General features: G+C 41.3%; 1 protein-coding gene across 2 annotated transcripts in view; it reads left to right on the forward strand.

Annotated features, from left to right (window-relative positions):
• LOC122553504 (MAPK/MAK/MRK overlapping kinase-like) overlaps positions 1-20,145 on the forward strand; it is a 129,850-nt gene that overhangs the window by 34,272 nt on the left and 75,433 nt on the right. For both annotated transcript variants that reach the window (XM_043697359.1, XM_043697360.1), the window contains one exon: positions 7,218-7,288. In XM_043697359.1, coding sequence (XP_043553294.1) covers positions 7,218-7,288 — 71 coding nt within the window. The remainder of the gene's footprint in view (positions 1-7,217; positions 7,289-20,145) is intronic.

Below are 20,145 nucleotides of genomic sequence, written 5' to 3' on the forward strand. Positions count from 1 at the left end.
TGCTGTCGAAAAGCGTGGTGCTGGAAAAGCACAGCTGGTCAGGCAGGAGAGTTGATGTTTCAAGCATAAGCTCTTCATCAGGAAGGAAGGGTGGCCCAAGGGGACTGAGAGATAAATGGAAGGGAGTGGGGCTTGGGGGAAGTAGCTGGGAATGCAATAAGGTAGATGGAAGTGGGATGTGATGGCGATAGGTCTGGAAGAGGAATGGCTAATATTCTGCCTTGCGACCCTCCAACCACATGGGATCAATGTAGATTTCACCAGTTTCTACATTTCCACCCCCCTCCCCTTTTATCCCAGATCTATCCTTCCAACTCAGCACCGCCCTCTTGAACTGTCCTACTTGTCCATCTTCCTTCCTACCTATCCACTCCACCCTCCTTTCCGACCTATCATCATCACCCCCCCACCTCCATCTACCTATTGCATTCCCAGCTCCATCCCCTTCCATTTATCTCTTAGCCATCTTGGCCAAACCCCTCATTCCTGATGAAGAGCTTTTGCTTGAAATGTCGACTCTCCTGCTTCTTGAATGCTACCTGACTGGCTGTGCTTTTCCAGCATCACACTTTTCAACTCTGATCTCCAGCATCTACAGTCCTCACTTTCTCCCTCTGTTTTAATGTTGCACAATATTTAGAATATTTATGTGATGTGGCTGTTTGTTGTCAGTGTAAATGCAACTTTGTCTATTTCTAGTCAATGGATAGAGCAACTTGTCCACGTTTCCTGAGAATTATACTTTATGTAGTACAATTCTGACAAAGTTCTAACCTTATTTTTAAGCATTGTTTCAGGAAGTGTTTAAAATGCAACGGTCTCATTGGAATTACTCTTTCCACTGTGCTGTTTAATGAATGTTTCAAATTATGGCTACTTTTTTTTTTGCTCTCTGGTTTTTCTGCCCTCGTGAAAGCATTGACTGCCTGCTTCGTAGCAGAATTACCTCCAGTATCTTGCAAAATAATCTTGACTGGACACCAGCTGAGGAGAAAGAGTTAGTTGGGAAGAGAATAGTGAAACAGAACTGATTCTGTTTTATTATATTTATGATTTCTAAAGTTCAAAGTATGAGAACTTTCAGTTGTTTTCAGGCCTCACCACCCAGGTTGCTAAGTTGGGCCACTGCAATTTAAGCACCTGCTGAGTTAGCATGTCATTCATACTACATTAACGCGCCTATTACATGCATGACTTACCTTTGCCTTCTTGAAATTCTCCATAATCCATACCAAACCATAAGTTATAGTGTTTCCAGGTATAAACAGGTGAAATTGGAGTGAGCTTAGGCCATTTGGTTGGAATTCCTTGTCATTCAACTGGAATAATCCTTCTTCAGAGTGTAAGGGCGTTTGTTTATGTTGGGAGAGTTTGAGCAAAAAAAAACACAATGTAGGTTTTTTAGGCCTTAAGATAGAAGATTCTGTAATTTTGGAGGCTTCCAAAGCAAAAAACTTTCTAGTTTCAGTTCAGAGCAGTTTGCAAAAGTCTTAGCTGAAGTTGAATGTGTCAAGCAGTTGTTCCTAAGAAAGGAAAGTAGTAGTACTACTGTTAGAGATTATCTCCAAGTGAGGAGTTTAGTTTCAAAGTTCCAGATCAGGAGTGTTTGGTTAAAACCTTGGAAGGGTTATTTGAGCTGAAAAGATTGTAGTACTGTTGTATGAAAGCTCCAGGAAGAGGCTATCAGAATCTCACGAGAGGGAATTGAAGCCAGAGTTAAGTTTGAACCCTGGACATGTGAAAGATAAGGAAATTCTATTTGGTATGAATATTATTTTTTTAAAATAAAAAGCGTGCCTTGATATGTTATTACTAACAATGCTGGTCAATTCCTAAAGATGTGGCTGACAATTTGGACCTCTAGCAGGTGGTGAGCAAACCAACAAGATGGTAAAACGGTAGTGATCTCATTCTTGTCAATCCTGTTTTTGCAGATGTATTCATCTGTCACAGTATTGCCACCTTAATCAGTCATTGTGGATAGAAAGTCCACCTTCTTCCTTTGTTTTGTGTGACATACCATTGTGTTAAATGTAGCAGACTTTGAACATTTCAAGTAGCTCATTACTGAGCATCCATGAGGAAGAATTATATTTAATACCAATATGTAATCTCATGTTCTGACATATTCACCATTATAACTGTGCTGAGAGATGAACCCTGTTGAACATCACTTGGCACACTTAAAAATGAGGTGCCCTTCTTATGAAACTAAAAGTTGAGGTTACTGCAATCCAGATAGAAGAAACTGCATGTAATAGAGAGGCCTAAATGATCCCTTGACCAATGGATTAGATTGAAACTCTTCAGTACTGCCACATTCAGTGAGATTCATGATGGAGAACTAAACAAGTACAGGAAGAGGCAACTCCAGTGAAATCTCCATTCTTCATGGTCTGGAAGCCCAGCACAATGAAAAAAGACTGAAATATTTGTATCCACCTTCCACTAAACTGCTGATTGCGCGATTTATCTTGGCTTCATCCTGACGTCCTAGCATCACAGTTACTACTCTTCAGCCAATTTGACTTACTGCATGTGATCAAGAAACAGCTGAAGGCACTGAATACTTCAAAGATCCTGACAACAAACCAGAAATAGTATTGAAGACATAGTGCAGAACTAGCCATACCCCTAACCAAGGATAAAAGCAAATTACTACGGTTGCTGGAATCTGAAACCAAAAGAGAAAATGCTGGAAAATCTCAGCAGGTCTGGCAGCATCTGTAAGGAGAGAAAAGAGCTGATGTTTTGAGTCGAATTGACCCTTTGACAAAGGGTCAGTTAGACTCGAAACATCAGCTTTTTTCTCTCACAGATGCTGCCAGACCTGCTGAGATTTTCCAGCATTTTCTCTTTTGGTTTCATACTCCTAACCAAGTTGTTTCATCCATCTGAGAATGTGAAAAATTGCTCATGAATGTTCTGTTCACAAAAAACAACTCCAAACCAGCTAATAACTGCCATCAGTCTTTTTTCAGTTTTCAGAAAATTGAAGGAAGGAATCATCAATAACCCTATCAACTGGTACTTGCTAAGGAATAATCTGCTCTCTTGACATTCCAGTTGGGTTGTGCAGGAATACTCCTGACATCTGTTACTACCTTATGCAAACATGAATAAACAGGATGAACTCCAGAGGTGAGCTGAGTGATTGTCCTTGACATCAAGGCAGCACTTGATCAATATGTGAAGCTCTAGCAAAACTGAGCTAGTGTCATTGTAGAAAACCTCCTGGAATGGCTCCAACTAGTGAAGAAAATGTTATAGGAAGTCGATCTCTCTGCCTCAGGATAGGAGTTCCTTTAGTAGTAGTGTTCTGTGCTGAACCATCTTCAATAGCTTTCCCTCCATCACAAGATCAGAGCCAAGGTAATCCCCATCATCACTGGAAACAAACTATACCTTTCCTGTCACCGGGTCAAAATCCTTGATCTTTCTTCCTAATAACACTCTGGGTATCCATAGACTGCAGTAGTCCCTTAATGAACAAAACAGTTATGAATAGCCAATAAATTCTGGCCTAGCCAGCAGCGCATGCTTCACATGAACAAACAGTGTGCAATTTGATTGTTTTCTTTCCCCTGCTTCTTCCTCCCATTTGTAGGGGGACCTTCACACAGAAGGTGGTATGTGTATGGAGTGGGCTGCCAGAGGAAGTGGTGGAGGCTGGTACAATTGCAACATTTAAGAGGCATTTGGAAGGGTTTGGAGGGATATGGGCCGGGTGCTGGCAGGTGAGACTAGATTGGGTTGGGATATCTGGTTGGCATGGACAGGTTGGACCGAAAGGTCTGTTTCCATGCTGTACATCTCTATGATTCTATGCCTCTTAAAACAAGGCACAGTCTTTGAACATCAGAACTCCTTTCTGCCATTCTTTTGGTTGTATGTTTTATTTTTAAACAAAGGCGAACTGTGAACATCAGTTGCAAGTGTAGTCCTGTGCTCCTGGATTCACTGCTGAAAGCTTTTTAATGGCTAATGCAGGGAACAAAAGATGAGTTCAATAGCATATTCACCTTTTTATTCTGATGTGCATTTCTTCTCCTGCCTCAAATTGCATCCAGTATATCACTCCTCACATTTAGCTTGCTGATACAGCTATGCTTCCGTCTGCCACTTCCTCATCCTTTATTTGATTATTCATTTATCCTCGTACTCATATTTATGCAATGCTATGCCACTCTCATAATAATCTTGAATCCTTAGTCATTATTATTATCAACACTCATAAGTCCATTCTTGTTTTCCTGGCAGTAGAGGTAAGCACAGGGCAAGAAGAGACAGATTATGGTTGGACTTGCAACTGAGACATGGGAAGAATTGTTGGACATCAGTAGCCTTTGAAGACGAGGGCAACTGTCATCCATGTAGTGACTGAATTAAACATCAGTCCACAATACTAACTAATGTGATCCTAATGTCAGCTGCTAATGATCATTTAAAATACATGTTTCTTAAGTTCTAATTCATGCCTTAATCTCCCATGGACCCTTTAATGTCTTACTGGAGCTGTTTCAGGATGAAAATGCCAATTCAAAGTAGGTCAGTCACCTGAGGGTTTGTCACAGACTTGTACAAATTAATGCACCAGCCCAGATACTTACAACTCATTGAGGCAGTAAGTAGATGGTTGAATTTTCACTTGGTAACTTAAACATTACTGGTGATTAAGCACAGAAGACTAATGAAACATCCAACTTGGAGACGACTGTACACTTCTCACTCAGCTCAGCAGCATGCAGATATGCACCTAAGTGCTGTACTTTGGAAATCATTGAACAGGATTCTTCTGGAGTAACAACCAAGAGCAAGCAATATACTAACTGGTGTCCAGCTGCACTATGCATGCTTCTTTGCAGAGAGATTGGAGAACTGCAATCTCTCTAGTTCTGCAGAAGTAGCATGATTTTGCAGACCTTTTATAAAGGTACCATTGCGTATAAAAGCACCACTACCAGCCTGAGGTAACAATGCCACAAACATACTTACAGTTTCAAGTGAGCTGTGGTTAGAACCTTGCACAGGTTAAATGATATTGTAATATTGACTATTCATCCAGGTAATCTGCAGCAATGTTCTTCAGCTCATTTTCAGAAGGGAATTTCAGCTGGGTCATGTGAAGGATAGAACATAGAACATAGAAAAATACAGCGCAGTACAGGCCCTTTGGCCCTCGATGTTGCGCCGATCCAAGCCCACCTAACCTATACTAACCCACTATCCTCCATATACCTATCCAATGCCCGCTTAAATGCCCATAAAGAGGGAGAGTCCACCACTGCTACTGGCAGGGCATTCCATGAACTTACGACTCGCTGAGTGAAGAACCTACCCCTAACTTCAGTCCTATATCTACCCCCCCTTAATTTAAAGCTATGCCCCCTTGTAATACCCGACTCCATACGCGGGAAAAGGTTCACACTGTCAACCCTATCTAACCCCCTAATCATCTTGTACACCTCAATCAAGTCACCCCTAAACCTTCTTTTCTCTAATGAAAACAGCCCCAAGTGTCTCAGTCTTTCCTCATACGATCTTCCTTCCATACCAGGCAACATCCTGGTAAACCTCCTCTGCACCCGTTCCAGTGCCTCCACATCCTTCCTATCGTATGGCGACCAAAACTGCACACAATATTCCAGATGCGGCCGCACCAGACTCTTATACAACTGCATCATGACCTCAGGACTCCGGAACTCAATTCCTCTACCAATAAAAGCCAGTACGCCATATGCCTTCCTCACTGCACTATTTACCTGGGTGGCAACTTTCAGAGATCTGTGTACATGGACACCAAGATCCCTCTGCTCATCAATAGTATTGTATTGGCTCAAAGCACTGTCAGAACTGCAACAAGACTGCCTCTACATATGAGTGATGGACAGTATCACACCAGTGCCAGAGCAAGATGAGTTATTAAAGTTCTCTTATGTTTTAAAAAAAAAATTTAACATTGTGCAAAGAAGAAATAGCATTCTTTTCTGCATTGTGTATGATAGCAAGATCATTTTAACGCCTATGAAGTATATTTAAGTACAGTGTATTTAAGTACATATTTAAGTATTGCTTTTGAGCCAGTCACTATGAAGTGCACAAGAACTGAACATCAAATTGCTCAACCAGGTTTCTTTCTAATGTAAAATAAATGTGTAAAATATTGCATGTATACCTATAATTCAAAAATCCTTATTATGTTCGGCTTTTGTTTCAGACATCTATATTTAAAAAAACATGTTTCAAATCTTGAAATCTCACTTTAGCACTGGGATATAGACAAGTAGCAGGCAGAAAGGTAATGAGTAAATCACATGGAAAATATCAAGAGAACAACTAATGAGAGAAATCAAATTTTATAGATATTTTTAATCCACCTGTTCAAACTTGTGACCACCTTCTAGTGTAAATGGGATTTGAACTTGGGACATCTCATGGTGCCACAACAGCTTACAAAGGCATATGCTATAAATAATATGTGAATAATTTGGGTGGGACAATCGGAGGGAAACATCAATTTACAAGGGTTCTCCAAGATTGCGCTGATATTGCTCTGATTGGGCTGGTCTGCACCCTTCATGGTGACCTGCATTTTTCCCTTCCATTAGACACCAAGAACATAGTTTCATTTTTTATTTTCCAAGTATCTCTTTAGTTATTCACAAGCTGTATCTTGTCTGTTAACTCACTATGTTCTGTAGTCTCCTGCTTGTTTCGTATTTGCTACTTAATCCTTTTCTGTTCTCCATTCAAGGATTTCACCAATTTCTGTTTTTACTCATTCTCTTATCCAGATTTTTAAAATGCTGTTCACCTGTATTTCAGTCCTCAGGACATGTCTTAAGATGTGAAATGTTGACTACCTTCTATTTTTCCAGTATTTTCATGTCTAACATTTCTTTCTATAAACTTCTGTTTTCTTTTCCTGTTATGATATCTGTAGCCTTCTGAGATGTACAGGCATTGGTATTCTTTTTCCCTGTGCACTGGTTTATCTATCAGATTACAGTTGGTTTGAGAATTGAAACTTAGGAAGTGATCCATGAAACTTTAAACACTCCACTGCTATCTAAACAAGTTGCATTTAAAATTAGAGTCAAAAATGGAACAGTGAGGAAAACATTTAAAAATAAGGTTAATAATTTTTCTCTTGAAAGTATTTTTCCATTACATCTAAACAAATGTAACTAGTTTTGTTTTTTTCTCTTTCTTTTCAGTGATAAGAAGTCTGGGTCTCTTGCTCTAATATGTGAACTAATGGACATGAATATCTATGAGCTCATACAAGGTCAGTTCTATTAGATTGTTTGCCTTTTGACAAATTGTTTGCAACTTTATCAATAATTTTAAAAATCAACATTATTTTATATGCCACAACTATATTTAAATGATTCCTGGGACTATGTACACATTGAAGACAGCAGTTATTACCCATTCCTGATTTCATTTGAGAAGCTGATAGTGAACCACTTCGAACTGCAGTAGTTTTTATGGGCTATTTGCTCACACGTGCTTCTAGGGAGGGAATTCCAGGATATTGGGTCAGTGACAGTAAAGAAATGATCATTTCCAGATCAGGTTTTTTTTTTCTTGGGAAAAGAAAGCGCTAAAGGCAATTTCCAACCTTTTAGGTAATAGAGGCGGTAGGTTTGATTAGATTAGATTAGATTCCATACAGTATGGAAACAGGCCCTTTGGCCCAACATGTCCATACTTACCTTCTGAAGAGTAACTCACCCAGACCCATTCCCCAACCCTATATTTACCCCTGACTAATGCACCTAAGACTATGGGCAACATAGCATGGCCAATTCACATGACCTGCACATCTTTGGACTGTGGGAAGAAACCGGAACACCTGGAGGAAACCCATGCAGACATTGGTAGAATGTGCAAACTCCACACAGTCGCCTGAGGTGGGAATCAAATCCTGGTCCTTGGCGCTGTGAGACAACAATGCTAACCACTGAACCACCATACCATTTGGAAAGTGTTGTGGCAGGAGCTCTGGCAAGTTGTAGGTGGTACACACTACTGCCAATCCACTACTGGTGGAATGAGTGAATATTTAAGGTGGTGGATAGGTTGCCAAGCAAGCTTTGTCCGCAATTGTGCCAAGCTTCTTTGGTGTTGTTTGGCGTTGCAATTCAGTGAGAGTATTTCCTCACTCCATCATGTATAAGGCACAAGTCAAGAAATTCTTTGGGAATTTAGAAAGTTTTACGTATTGTTGGACTTCCAAGGCTTAAATCTTCTTATAGAGTGTTTATATGGCTGGTCCATATAAATTTCTGCTCGTTGATAATGCACTGGATATAATTGGAGGATTCAGCAACAGTAGTGCCATTGAATGTCATGGATTGGTAGTTAGATTCTTCATTGGAGGTGGTCATTGTTTGAGACTTGTGCAAATATACTTGCCACTCAGTCCAAGCCTGGATGCTGTATCCATGCATTGATAGCTTCAGTATCTGAGGCATTACAAAAAGATATTGAACACTGTGCAATCTGTAGTGAGCCTGTGACATCGAGTATAATTGAGAAGATTGAAAATTATATTGTGTTACTACTTTGCATCCCTTCTCAACACCCAACTCACCTTCCTGCTGCCCTCTCATGATTACCAAACTTTAATTTGAAGCGATCATAGTCCTGTTGCTTTTCATTGTGCTCCTGTTTTGCTTTGATCTCGTGCTTTTAGACTCCCAAAATACTATTGGCATTCTAGCCATAGCAGCCCCTAGTGGAACATTATAGCACTCAAGAAGGGGCCCCTTCACTTAAAGTGATATTCCCATCCGCCATCTCAACAATGCATTTACCTGAAAGGTTTGTATAGAATTGGAATTTGTATGTGGCGGTGAATCACTGAATGCACATGAATGCAAGCAGTCCCTCCGAAGTGAGGTTGCAGGTAAGTTTTGCTTCATGGGTCTCTGAAGACAGTGGATCGCAAAGAGGAAAATGCTAATACAGATTTATTATGAAGTGTGGTGTCCTTTAACTGACCTGGTGACTGTGTCACAGAATCATTGGACCTGACCCTTTAGTGTTTGTGCTGGGCTCCTCTCACAGCTGAACGTGTTCTTTGGTGAGTGTTATGGAAATATGTTGCATGATCTGTCCTGTTGTCTCACTTTAAAGACAAAGTGTAAAATCAATCAGTCAAATGACAACATCAGTGAGGAGGCTTCTGGGGCATGCAGGGATACTTGCACAGGATGTCAGCCAGGTCACACTGGAAGTAGCTGAGGACTTGAAGACCACTAAAGATCTCTGGTCTCCAGAGAGCTATCAGAAGCAGCGTTATTGTTAACTCCCCTTTAGTCTATAAAGACTGTCTGAACTATGTCGCCTCTTCCTCCCACCCCTTTCCAATAACAATTCAGTGTATTTGGCTTGGAAAGCAAAGGGAGATCCTGTTAGGCCATATCTACATTCCTGGGCAGTTTTCTAGGCATGGGTGGGAAGTATGCATGGGAGCCTGCTAGCTGGTAAAGAGCATCCAGTTAAAAACGTTAAGAAGATCATTTAATGGAATTTCTTTTGACAGTTGAATTCTGTAGAAGGTGCAAAGGTCACGTGGAACTTTAGCAACTCACCAACTTAAATAAGGCAAGAACACAACAAGTGATTACATAGGAACCTCTATTATCTGAAGGTGATGGGTGGGCAGTTTTTCATTCGGATAATTGATTATTCGGATAATTGATTTGATCTTAAAATGAAGCCATATTGCACATAATTATGTTAAAAAGCATGTTTACAGAGATTTTGTTTCATTCATTCATTAAATTTGTACAATCACTGGATATCGCTTAAAAATTCATGATATTTTACAAACCAAATCACTTTTTGTGTAAATAAAATTCATTGGGATGGAGGTCGGTTATTATTTTTCGAAGAAAATATCCAGCCACTGTTGTTTGAGGTGCTGCTGTCTTTTATTTTGCAAACGATAACATTTGACAAAGATGCATCAACGTAATGGCATCAACTTCATCTTGTGTTTCATATCACTCCATGAAAAGTTGAAAACTGTCGATAGCTTTGTTCATCGGGACTGGAGGAGGTGTCAGTATCTGATTTTCCTTACCATCCACGGTGTCCATACTTTTCTGCTGTTTTTCCGCGACTATTGATTATCTGATCATTACTGAGTGTCTCTGTACCGATGTCATTGTCACAGTTTACCCAAACATCGATCTCAGCCTCTACAAAGTCTCCTAATCCCAACTGTCTGCAGTTCTCGGTGATGTCAGTGGTTAGCCTTTGAGCTGGATGGGTGTCCTTTTCACTGACATGACTACCAACATGCAAGCCACTCTACCAACACTCCACGACTATTGATGGCTTGATGCGGTCCCAAGGTTCAGCAATCATGAACAAAGCGTCCTTGACTGTGAATGCCTTCATAATTTCCTGCACTCCTTTGTCTGCACTGTCTTCACCAAGGGCAGCACGCAACATGTTAGGGCATTTTTTTTTCATTATTGCGATGATTCCCTGATCGAGCAGCTGTAACCTTGAAGTCATGTTTGGTGGTAAAAACAAGCACTTGATAGCTCCGTCTGGTGATTCTAATTGGCTGCCTTTCATAGTGTGTGCCCCTGCATTGTTAACAAGCAGAAGGCACATTGCTCAAGTCCAGCGCTTGCTTAATGTAACCTGATGACAGGTACAAATTCTTCCTGAAATCAGGATGACGAAAGTGGATATGTCATCCATGCCTTGTTTTGTGCTCTGTACTTCATGGGAAACGAGTTCTTGAAGCAATGTGGATTAACATAACGCCCGATGCAGACGAGTACTGGTGGAATTGACACAAGGGAAAATCGTAATGTAATTCTTTTGCATTTTATGTCCCGACACCTGCTTTTCTGCGGTGGATGCAAGTGTTTTGTCCAGCAGTGCACACCAAAACAATCCACTTTCATCAGCATTGTACAATTGCTCAGGTTCATAATTTCCTTCATGAATGATGGATTGTAGTTTCTGTCTGTATCCTTCCACGGTGCTGTCATCCGCGGACTTCAGCTCTACCTAATGACGTGACGATGTTTGAAGCGCTGTAACCAGCCCAATGATACGCTGTGATCGGCCTCACTGGTGTTGAGTTGTTCAGGGAACAACTGGCAGCTTTTTCTAGTATCATTGGGCCAGATTTAGGAATCACCATGCCTTGTTTTGTGCTCTGTGTTTCATGGGAAATGAGTTCTTGAAGCAACGTGGATTAGCATAACGCCCGATGCAGACGAGTACTGGTGGCATTGACACAAGGGAAAATCGTAATGTGATTCTTCTGCTGTGAAAACCTCAAAACTACAGCTTGGTCGAGTTGCTCATCTTTTGCTGGCTTCATGGATTTTATTTTTAATGCACTTGAAGTATCACTTTGGTTGATACATTTCTCAATCACTGGTCTTTCTTTCCTGATGTGGAACACTGTTGCTATTCCAATGTGAAATCTTTGCCTTTTCACCATGATCCAGGCACTTTTAAAAACTTGCTTTTCTGTTAATTGTCACTGCTGTCCGCCTACTCTTCACAGACATGGTAAGTACGTACAACATACTCGATCACTTATGATAGATACATACTCTGAACAACGTCATGGAGGGAATGAAGACACCACTGACTTCTGAACTGTTGTTTCTTAAAATTACTTACAAAGTCAACTACCTATTAGGTAACTGATCACGAATTACCTGAGATCAGCAGTTGTATTAGGCTAAATAAAAAGGCTTATAAAGTGACCAAAAGTAGTAATAAATGTGAGGATTGGCAAGTTTTAAAAATGCAGGAAAGGAGGAGTAAGAAACTGATGAGGAAATAGTCAATAGAACACAAGTGCAGTCTAGAAAAACAAGAACATTATAAAAGCTTCTGCAACTAAGTAAATATGATTATAGGATTTAGCTATATATTTGACTAAGACACTGGTTATGGGATTAGACACTGTTCTCTGTAGCCAGGATTGATTTCTAAAGGCTGTTTTGCCTATCTGGTGCCAGGGTTAAGGATATTTTATTGGGGCTGCAAGGGCAAGGACTAAGGCTTCTGCAGTACTACCTTCTGCATCCCTCTACCTGTTTCACTCAGTCACACCTTGCTGTCCCTAACCAATGACCAGATTGGAGGAGGTTAATCTAAGGGGTGTGACTAGCTCCAGAACGTTCCTGAACCCAACACCAGATGCTGAGCAGAGGTTGAGAGCCAAGTTCGGTAACCATGAGGACAGTCTCAACCAGAATCTTGACTTCATGTCGCCCTACAGCTGATCCCACCACACGATACACTCTCTCATAGACACTCACACACACACAGTCTGTCACACAAAAACACTCACACAGTCTCTGTCTCGCTCTCACACACTCTCTCGAGCGCGCAAGCTCACTCAACACATAAATCTACGGGGTAAATTCGCATTTGCAGATTTGTATTTACAGGTACATACTATTTTGTTCAAAAAGCACACTATTTGTAGAAAGTCAGTCAATGTGACATTTTATAAGTTCCTGCTTTAGAAATAAAACCAGTCTGACTCCCAAGTCGTGAAACTGACTCCAAACCAGACCTCACGCCTAAAATGCATTGTCTCACCTGAAATGTCACCTCTTTTATATTGATAAAGAGTTAAGTTATCTTGGGGCAGTGATTTGAAAGGAATTCTGGGATGTACATATTACACGTTTATACTCATGTATAGGTCAAACTTTTAAGACTATTTTAAAGGTTCAGTTTAGAGGGTCGACTAATACACAGGCACAAGTTTTGAGGGGCTGAAATTCATGTTGCATTTTGGAATACTGTATTGGCAGAAGTTGATTTGATCGCACAACTAATTCTGAGTAAAGAAGAAAAACAATGAATTACAGTGAAGGTAATTACTGGTACAAAAAATTTATCATTGAATCCCTACAGTGTGGAAACGGGCATTTCAGCCCAACAAGTCCACACCACCCCTCCAAAGAGTAAACCATCCAGACCCATTCCCCCTATCCTATATTTACCCCTGACTAATACATCCCTGAACACTATGGGCAATTTAGCATGGCCAATTCACCTAATCTACACACCTTTGGATTGTGGGAGGAAACTGAAGCACCTGGAGGAAACCCATACAGGCACAGGGAGAATGTGCAAACTCCACACAGTTGTCTAAGGCTGGAATCGAACCCGGGTCCCTGGCGCTCTGAGGCAGCAGTGCTAACCACTTTACATTTTACATTACATTACATTACAGTGTGGAAACAGGCCCTTTGGCCCAACAAGTCCACACCGACCCACCGAAGCGCAACCCACCCATACCCCTACATTTACCCCTTACCTAACACTACAGGCAATTTAGCATGGCCAATACACCTGACCTGCACATCTTTGGACTGTGGGAGGAAACCGGAGCACCCGGAGGAAACCCACGCAGACACGAGGAGAACGTGCAAACTCCACACAGTTGTCCAAGGCAATTGAAGCGGGAATTGAACCTGGGTCTCTGGCGCTGTGAGGCAACAGTGCTAACCACTGGACCACCATGCTGCCCCAATATCAAACAGTCTTTGAAATCGTGCAAAATAACACTCTTCAACATTGTCATGGCCTGGGAGAAAGTGAGGACTGCAGATGCTGGAAACCAGAGTTGAAAAATGTGGTGCTGGAAAAACACAGCAGGTAAGGCAGCATCTGAGGAGCAGGAGAATCGATGTTTAAGGCATAAGCCCTTCTTCAGGAATGAGGCTGCTGTGCTAAGTGGGCTGAGATAAAGGGTAGAGGGGAGGGAATTTGGGGGAGGGGTGCTGGGAATATAATAGGTGGAAGGAGGTGAGGGTGATAGGCCGGAGAGGGAGTGGGGACGGAGAGGTCGGGAAGAAGATTGCAGGTCAAGAGGCGGTGCTGAATCCAGGGGTTGGGACTGAGATAAGGTGGGGGGAGGGGAAATGAGGAAGCTGGAGGAATCTACATTCATCCCGTGTGTTTGGAGGGTTCCTAGGCGGAAGATGAGGCCCTCTTCCTCCAGACCTGCATGTCATTGGCAGGGTGGGAGGGGGAGTTAAAGTGTTCAGCCACAAGGTGGTTGGGTTGGTTGGTGCAGGTGTCCCAGAGATGTTCCCTGAAACATTCCGCAAGTAGGCGGCATGTCTCCCCAATGTAGAGGAGACCACATCAGGTGCAACGGATACAGTAAATGATGTGTGTGGAGGTGCAGGTGAATTTGCGACGGATATGGAAGGATCCATTGGGGCCTTGGAGGGAGGTGAGGGGGGAGGTGTGGGCGCAAGCTTTGTACTTCTTGCGGTTGCAGGGGAAGGTGCCAGATATATTTCCCTCCCCACCCCTATCAGCGTTCCAGAGAGACCACTCCCTTCGCGACTCCCTTGTCAGGTCCACACCCCCTACCAACCCAAGCTCCACTCCCGGCACTGATTTTGGTTTAAGTGAAACATGTGGTTTTCTTTGTAAGAGGTTCATAATATGTAGGGTCAACCTATACATGAAATATATGGAAAACACGAGTTTTTGGCTAAAATAAAGGGTTGACTTACACATTAGACTTGAGTATATCTGGTAATCAATTGCCAGCACCCCCCCCTGCCTCCATTCTACCTGATTTAAAGATTTAACAGCCACATCGGTTGTATGACTCTTTGATCTTTTACTTATAAATTCTAAGTCTAAGGCCTCCCTCTCTCACTAGCCCCTGAAGAGGGAGCATGGCTCCAATAGCTTGTATTTTGTGGGACTATTACCTGGTGTCATGTGATTTTTGACCTACCTCCTGAAACAAATCATCTAGGTAACTATCTCCCTCCCTGATGTGTTGCAATGTCCTAGGTTTGAATTCTGATTCATCAGCTTTGTGAATTGGCCTGACGTCTTTTCAGTGAGTTGGAAGCTCTTAATAAAGATAATTCTTTTCAGCTTTGTAATGCCAGAGCATCAAAGGCACAAAAAAAGCCTTGAGGAAAGGTTGCCTAATTATAATAATAATTTCATAGTATGTGACAGCAGCCTGTACTCTACTGAGGACCCACTTCCCTTGTTATTCTTGTAGTTGATGAATTAAGGTGAAGGTGGAGTTTATAAATAGTATTGAGAAGTGTTTCAAAATAATAGGAAGGTTCTTCTACATTTAATTTATTTCAAACCTATTTAAAAAGATTTGGGTTCCTCAGTGATCAGATTATACAACCCTCTTTATTTTAAATATATTTAATACATATATTTATAAAAGATCAATACCCTGGTGTGCAAGGGGCAATTTCAAAGTTTGAGGACCGCACAAGTCTCCGGAGAATTGAATTTAATTTAATTGAATTTATTGTCACTTGTACTGAAGCACAGTAAAAAGTTTTGTCTTGCGAACAATACAGATATATCACAGAGTTAAGTAGCATAGATAAGTAAATAATAGGTAAACAGCGGCAGAAACAAAAACACAGGCACAGGCAAATGTTAAGGGTTTGTGAGACAATCAGTATTCTAACAACAGTAGGGTAGAAATTGTTTTGAAATCAGCTAGTGCGTGTGCTCAGGCTTCTGTACCTTCTCTCTGATGGAAGAGGTTGTAGAAAAACTTTGCCAGGATGGGATGGATCTTTGCGAATGCTGGCAGCCTTATCTTAACAGCGAGGCTGGTAGGTGGATTCTATAGATGGGCCTTTTGTGATTGTCTGGACCAAGTTCACCACTCTCTGTAGATGTCTCTGATCTTGAATGGTACAGTTGCCATACCAGGTAGTGATACATTCAGACAGAATGCTCTCAATGACGCACCTATACAAGTTGGCAAGGGTATTTGCTGTCATGCCAAATTTCCTCAGCTGCTTGAGGAAGAAGAGACGTTGTTGGGCCTTTGTAACCAGTGCGTCCACATGAAGAGTCCAAGAAAGCTTGTTGTGGATGACCACTCCTAGGAGCTTTACATTCTCCACTCATTCCACCTCTGTGCTGTTAATGTGTAGGGGGGGATGAGTAACATCCTACCGAAAGTCAATAATGAGTTCCTTGGTTTTGCCGGCATTGAGAGCTAGGTTGTTCTCAGTGCACCATTTTTCTAGGTCTTCCACCTCCCAACAAGTAGTCTATTTAGTCGCTATCTGAGATTTGACCGACTATGGTGGTGTCATCAGCAAACTTGTAAATGGCATTAGTCTGTTGGCGACGCAGTCATGGGTACACAGTGAGTACAGTACGGGGCTGAGTATGCACCCTGGGAGGCTCCAGTGTTGAGTGTTAGTGAGGATGAAATATTGTCCCCAATCTTCACTGATTGTGGCCTGTGGGTCAGGAAACTGAGGATCTAGTTGCATAGAGTGGGAGATCCTAAGTTTAGTATTCAGTCTCGAGGGAATAATAATGTTGAAGACTGAACTGTAGTCAATGAGTAGGATTCTCACTTAGCTATTCTTGGTGTCAAGATGTTCTAGGGAGGAGTGAAGGGCAAATGATATAGCATCTTATGTGGATCTGTTGGTCAGATAGGCAAATTGGAGTGGGTCAAGAATAGTGGGGAGGCTGGAGTTGATTAATGCCACGACCACTGAAGTTAGGGCCATTGGGCGGTAATCATTGAGACATGCTGCATGAGTCTTCTTAGGCACAGGGATGATGTTGGCCCTCTTGAAACAGGGAGGGTCAGGTTGAAGATGTCCGAGCAGACCTCTGCCAGTTGATCTGTGCATTTTCTGAGTGCACGGCCTGGTACTCCATCTGGTCCCATCGCTTTCCTTGGATTCACACGAAGGAAAACTGATCTGACCTCTGATGCAGTGACTGTTGGGATAGCTTTGTCAGGACTTGTCAGAATAGGTGTTACCTCTCTGCCGAAATTCTGCACCAAGCAAGCATAGAAAGCATTGAAATGATCTGGGAGGAATGTGTCATCGTCTGCTATCTTGCACTGTCTCTTTTTAGAGTTTTGTGATGTCATTCAGTCCTTACCATAGTTGCCGGGTGTTTGTCTGAGTCTCTAGTTTGGATAGGTATTGGTCCCTGTAAATTGTGAGAAAAGCAGTATAGAACCTCAAAAAGATATATTGGTAGAGTGTGCTTGTAGATGGTAGATAAAGTTCAGTGCAGAGACCTGTAGAACTGAGGTGATAAACCTTTGGTATGGGGACACAGCGGGACAGTGGAAAGTAAAGGGTACTACTCTAAAGGGTGCGCAAAAGGTGAGTGCATAAGTCATTAAAGGTGGCAGAATAAGTAGGCTTCATTATAGGAGTATAGTGTAAGAGAGGGGAGGATATAGTGTAACACTAGTTAGACCTCAGCTGAGTAGTACATACAATTTTGGATGCCACCCTATAGAAAGGACGTGAATGCGTTGGAGGAAGTGCAGCAGAGATTTGTAAAAGTGGTTTCAGGGATGAGACATTTCAATTATAAGGAAAGGCTAGGGAAGTTGCTTCCTTTAGACAGAAGACAATTAAGAAGAGATTTGATAGGAGTTTTCAAAATCATGAAGGTTCTGGGCAGAGTAGATAGGGAGAAACTGTTGTAAACAGATTGAGAACTAGAGGATACAGTTTTGAAGTGTTTTGAAAAAGATGGTGACTAGTTTTGAGAAGATTTGTAGTCCAGGTTGAGGTTCTGGATGTAGGTTTGCTTGCTGAGCTGGAAGGTTCATTTTCAGACGTTTTGTCACCACACTAGGTAACATCATCAGTGAGCCTCCAGATAAAGCACTGGTGGCCTGGCCCGCTTTCTATTTATGTCTTTAGGTTTCCTTGGGTTGATGATGTCATTCCCTGTGGCGACGTCATTTCCTGTTCTTTTCTCGGGGGTGGTAAATTGGGTCCAAGTCAATGTGGTTGTTGATAGAGTTCGAGTTGGAATGCCATGCTTTTGGGAATTCTCTGTAGTGTTTGTTACAGTCTACTACATTGGACAAACAGGCAGAAAACTAGCCACCAGGATACATGAACATCAACTAGCCACAAAAAGACATGATCCACTCTCACTCATATCTTTACATACAGATGAGGAAGGACACCACCTCGACTGGGACAACACATCCATCCTAGGACAAGCCAAACAGAGACACGCATGAGAATTCCCAGAAGCATGGCATTCCAACTGGAACTCTATCAATAAACTCATTGACTTGGATCCCATTTACCACCCCCTAAGAAAAAGAAAAGGAAATGATGTCACCACAGAGAATTACATCACCAACCCAAGGGAACCTAAACACATAAATAGAAAGTGGGCTACACCACCAGTGCTTCATCCGGAAGCTCACTGATGATGTTACCTAGTGTGGTGGTGAAACATCTAAAAACGAACCTTCCAGCTCAGCAAGCAAACCTACATCCACAATGTAAGATGATCTTTGATAATCTGATCTCTAAGGAAATCCAATCTTTCCGAAAGTTTTGAAATAAATTTAATTAAGAAAGATTTTCCGATTGTTTTGAAACACCTCTCTAAATATAAAACATAAACACACAGGTTAGGGTCAGCAGTTCTCTAATTTTGGTGGAAGCAGGTTAGATTGAGGCATTCAAGATGGCATTGTTTCCAAATAAATAATCACCCAATGTGCAAGGTTATGAGGAAAGAAGATTGTCACTAAGTTGAAGTATCAGACATGATGGGTCTAGTGGTCTCATTCAGCACTTTAACAACGCTGATTCTAAGTTTAAACTGACCAGCAAAAAGTAGAGGAAATAATAAACATACAGAAAGCTTTTACTTTTAGTAATTTGGCTTGAAATCTCTTTTTTCAGATGCATATAGATCCTCCACCACTGAATAGGTACTGTGAAACAAATTTTGAAAATTATTTTCTTATGTTATTCCCAGAATTGATGCTTAACTAATTTAAGCACATAATGAACATAGTTTTTTTTTCACATTTTACTTGTACTTAATAGAGTGATTTGTTAAAATGAAGTAGTAAATTTTATGTTTAGCCAGCAGAAGCTTAATTAAATACTTGAACACTTCACATCTATTTTCATTGAATAATATAACCTTATGCAAGTTAGACTGAAAGAATGAAGTGGTCAGATTCCAACATTTAAACTCCATGTTTACTACACAGAATCCAAAAAAAGCAGTCACTACCTATATTCTAAAATCCAACATTCACATCAATTAAACAGAATTAATGGGTGAATTAGGTTGATTGTTGAACCAATTCAAAATTTACAATATACTCGGCATATTTATCATCAATCTCTGTCATAAAGTGTTCAAAATTACTTATGAATATTTTCAGCTTCTACACTTCAGTCTGATTCCTAACCAATGTCAGCCAACCTAGATGGACAGTCTACACCAGAAATGAAACATGCGTGGAAAGCCTCTTCAGGTTTTGCTTACAATGCTCTGGAATTTCAAAGATCCACTAATCTTATCTTTAAGTAGTGGAAAGAGCTACAACAACAATACGTTTGTCTAATCCCTCTTTCAGGATCTACCTTCCCTTTTCTTTAGTCTGCCTGTAATGCATCACTGGGTTCAATGTCATCGAATTGAGCTCTGATGACTTGTGTTCTTCATACGAACAAGGAGCAAGAGTAAGCTACTTGGCTCTTCGGGGCTGCTTTGCTATTCAACAAGATTACAGCTGATCTGATTTTAACCTCTATCTTCCTGCACATCTACAAATTTTTCATTCCCTAAGTAATCAGGAAACTATCTACATCTTTTGAGGAAGGGAAATCTGAAGACTCCAAATCTTCTGAGACAAAAAATGTTTCTTCTTCACTCTTAAAAGGGTGGCCCCCTATTTTGTAATCTGTGACCTCTAGTTCAAAGTTCTTCCCAAGAGGAAAAGTCCTTTTGACATTCACCCAGTCAGGTTCCCTCAGGCTCTTCTGTTTCAGTGAAGTCACTTTGTCACTTTTCTAAATTCAATATTCAGCCTAACCTATCTAGCCTTTCCTGATGAGATGATCTGCTCATTCCAGTATTAGATCACTAAACCTTCTCCAAACTACTTCCAATGCATTAACATCCTTCCATAAGTATGGAGACCAGTATTACAGATAGACCACCAGATGTGAGCTCACCAATGCCCTATATAACTGAAGGAGAAAGTGAGGACTGGAGATCAGAGTCAAAACGTGTGGTGCTGGAAAAGCACAGCAGGCCAGGCACCATCTGAGGAGTAAGAAAGTTGACGTTTTGGGCATA

This window comes from Chiloscyllium plagiosum, chromosome 10 (assembly GCF_004010195.1).
Source record: "Chiloscyllium plagiosum isolate BGI_BamShark_2017 chromosome 10, ASM401019v2, whole genome shotgun sequence".
NCBI lineage: Eukaryota > Metazoa > Chordata > Chondrichthyes > Orectolobiformes > Hemiscylliidae > Chiloscyllium > Chiloscyllium plagiosum.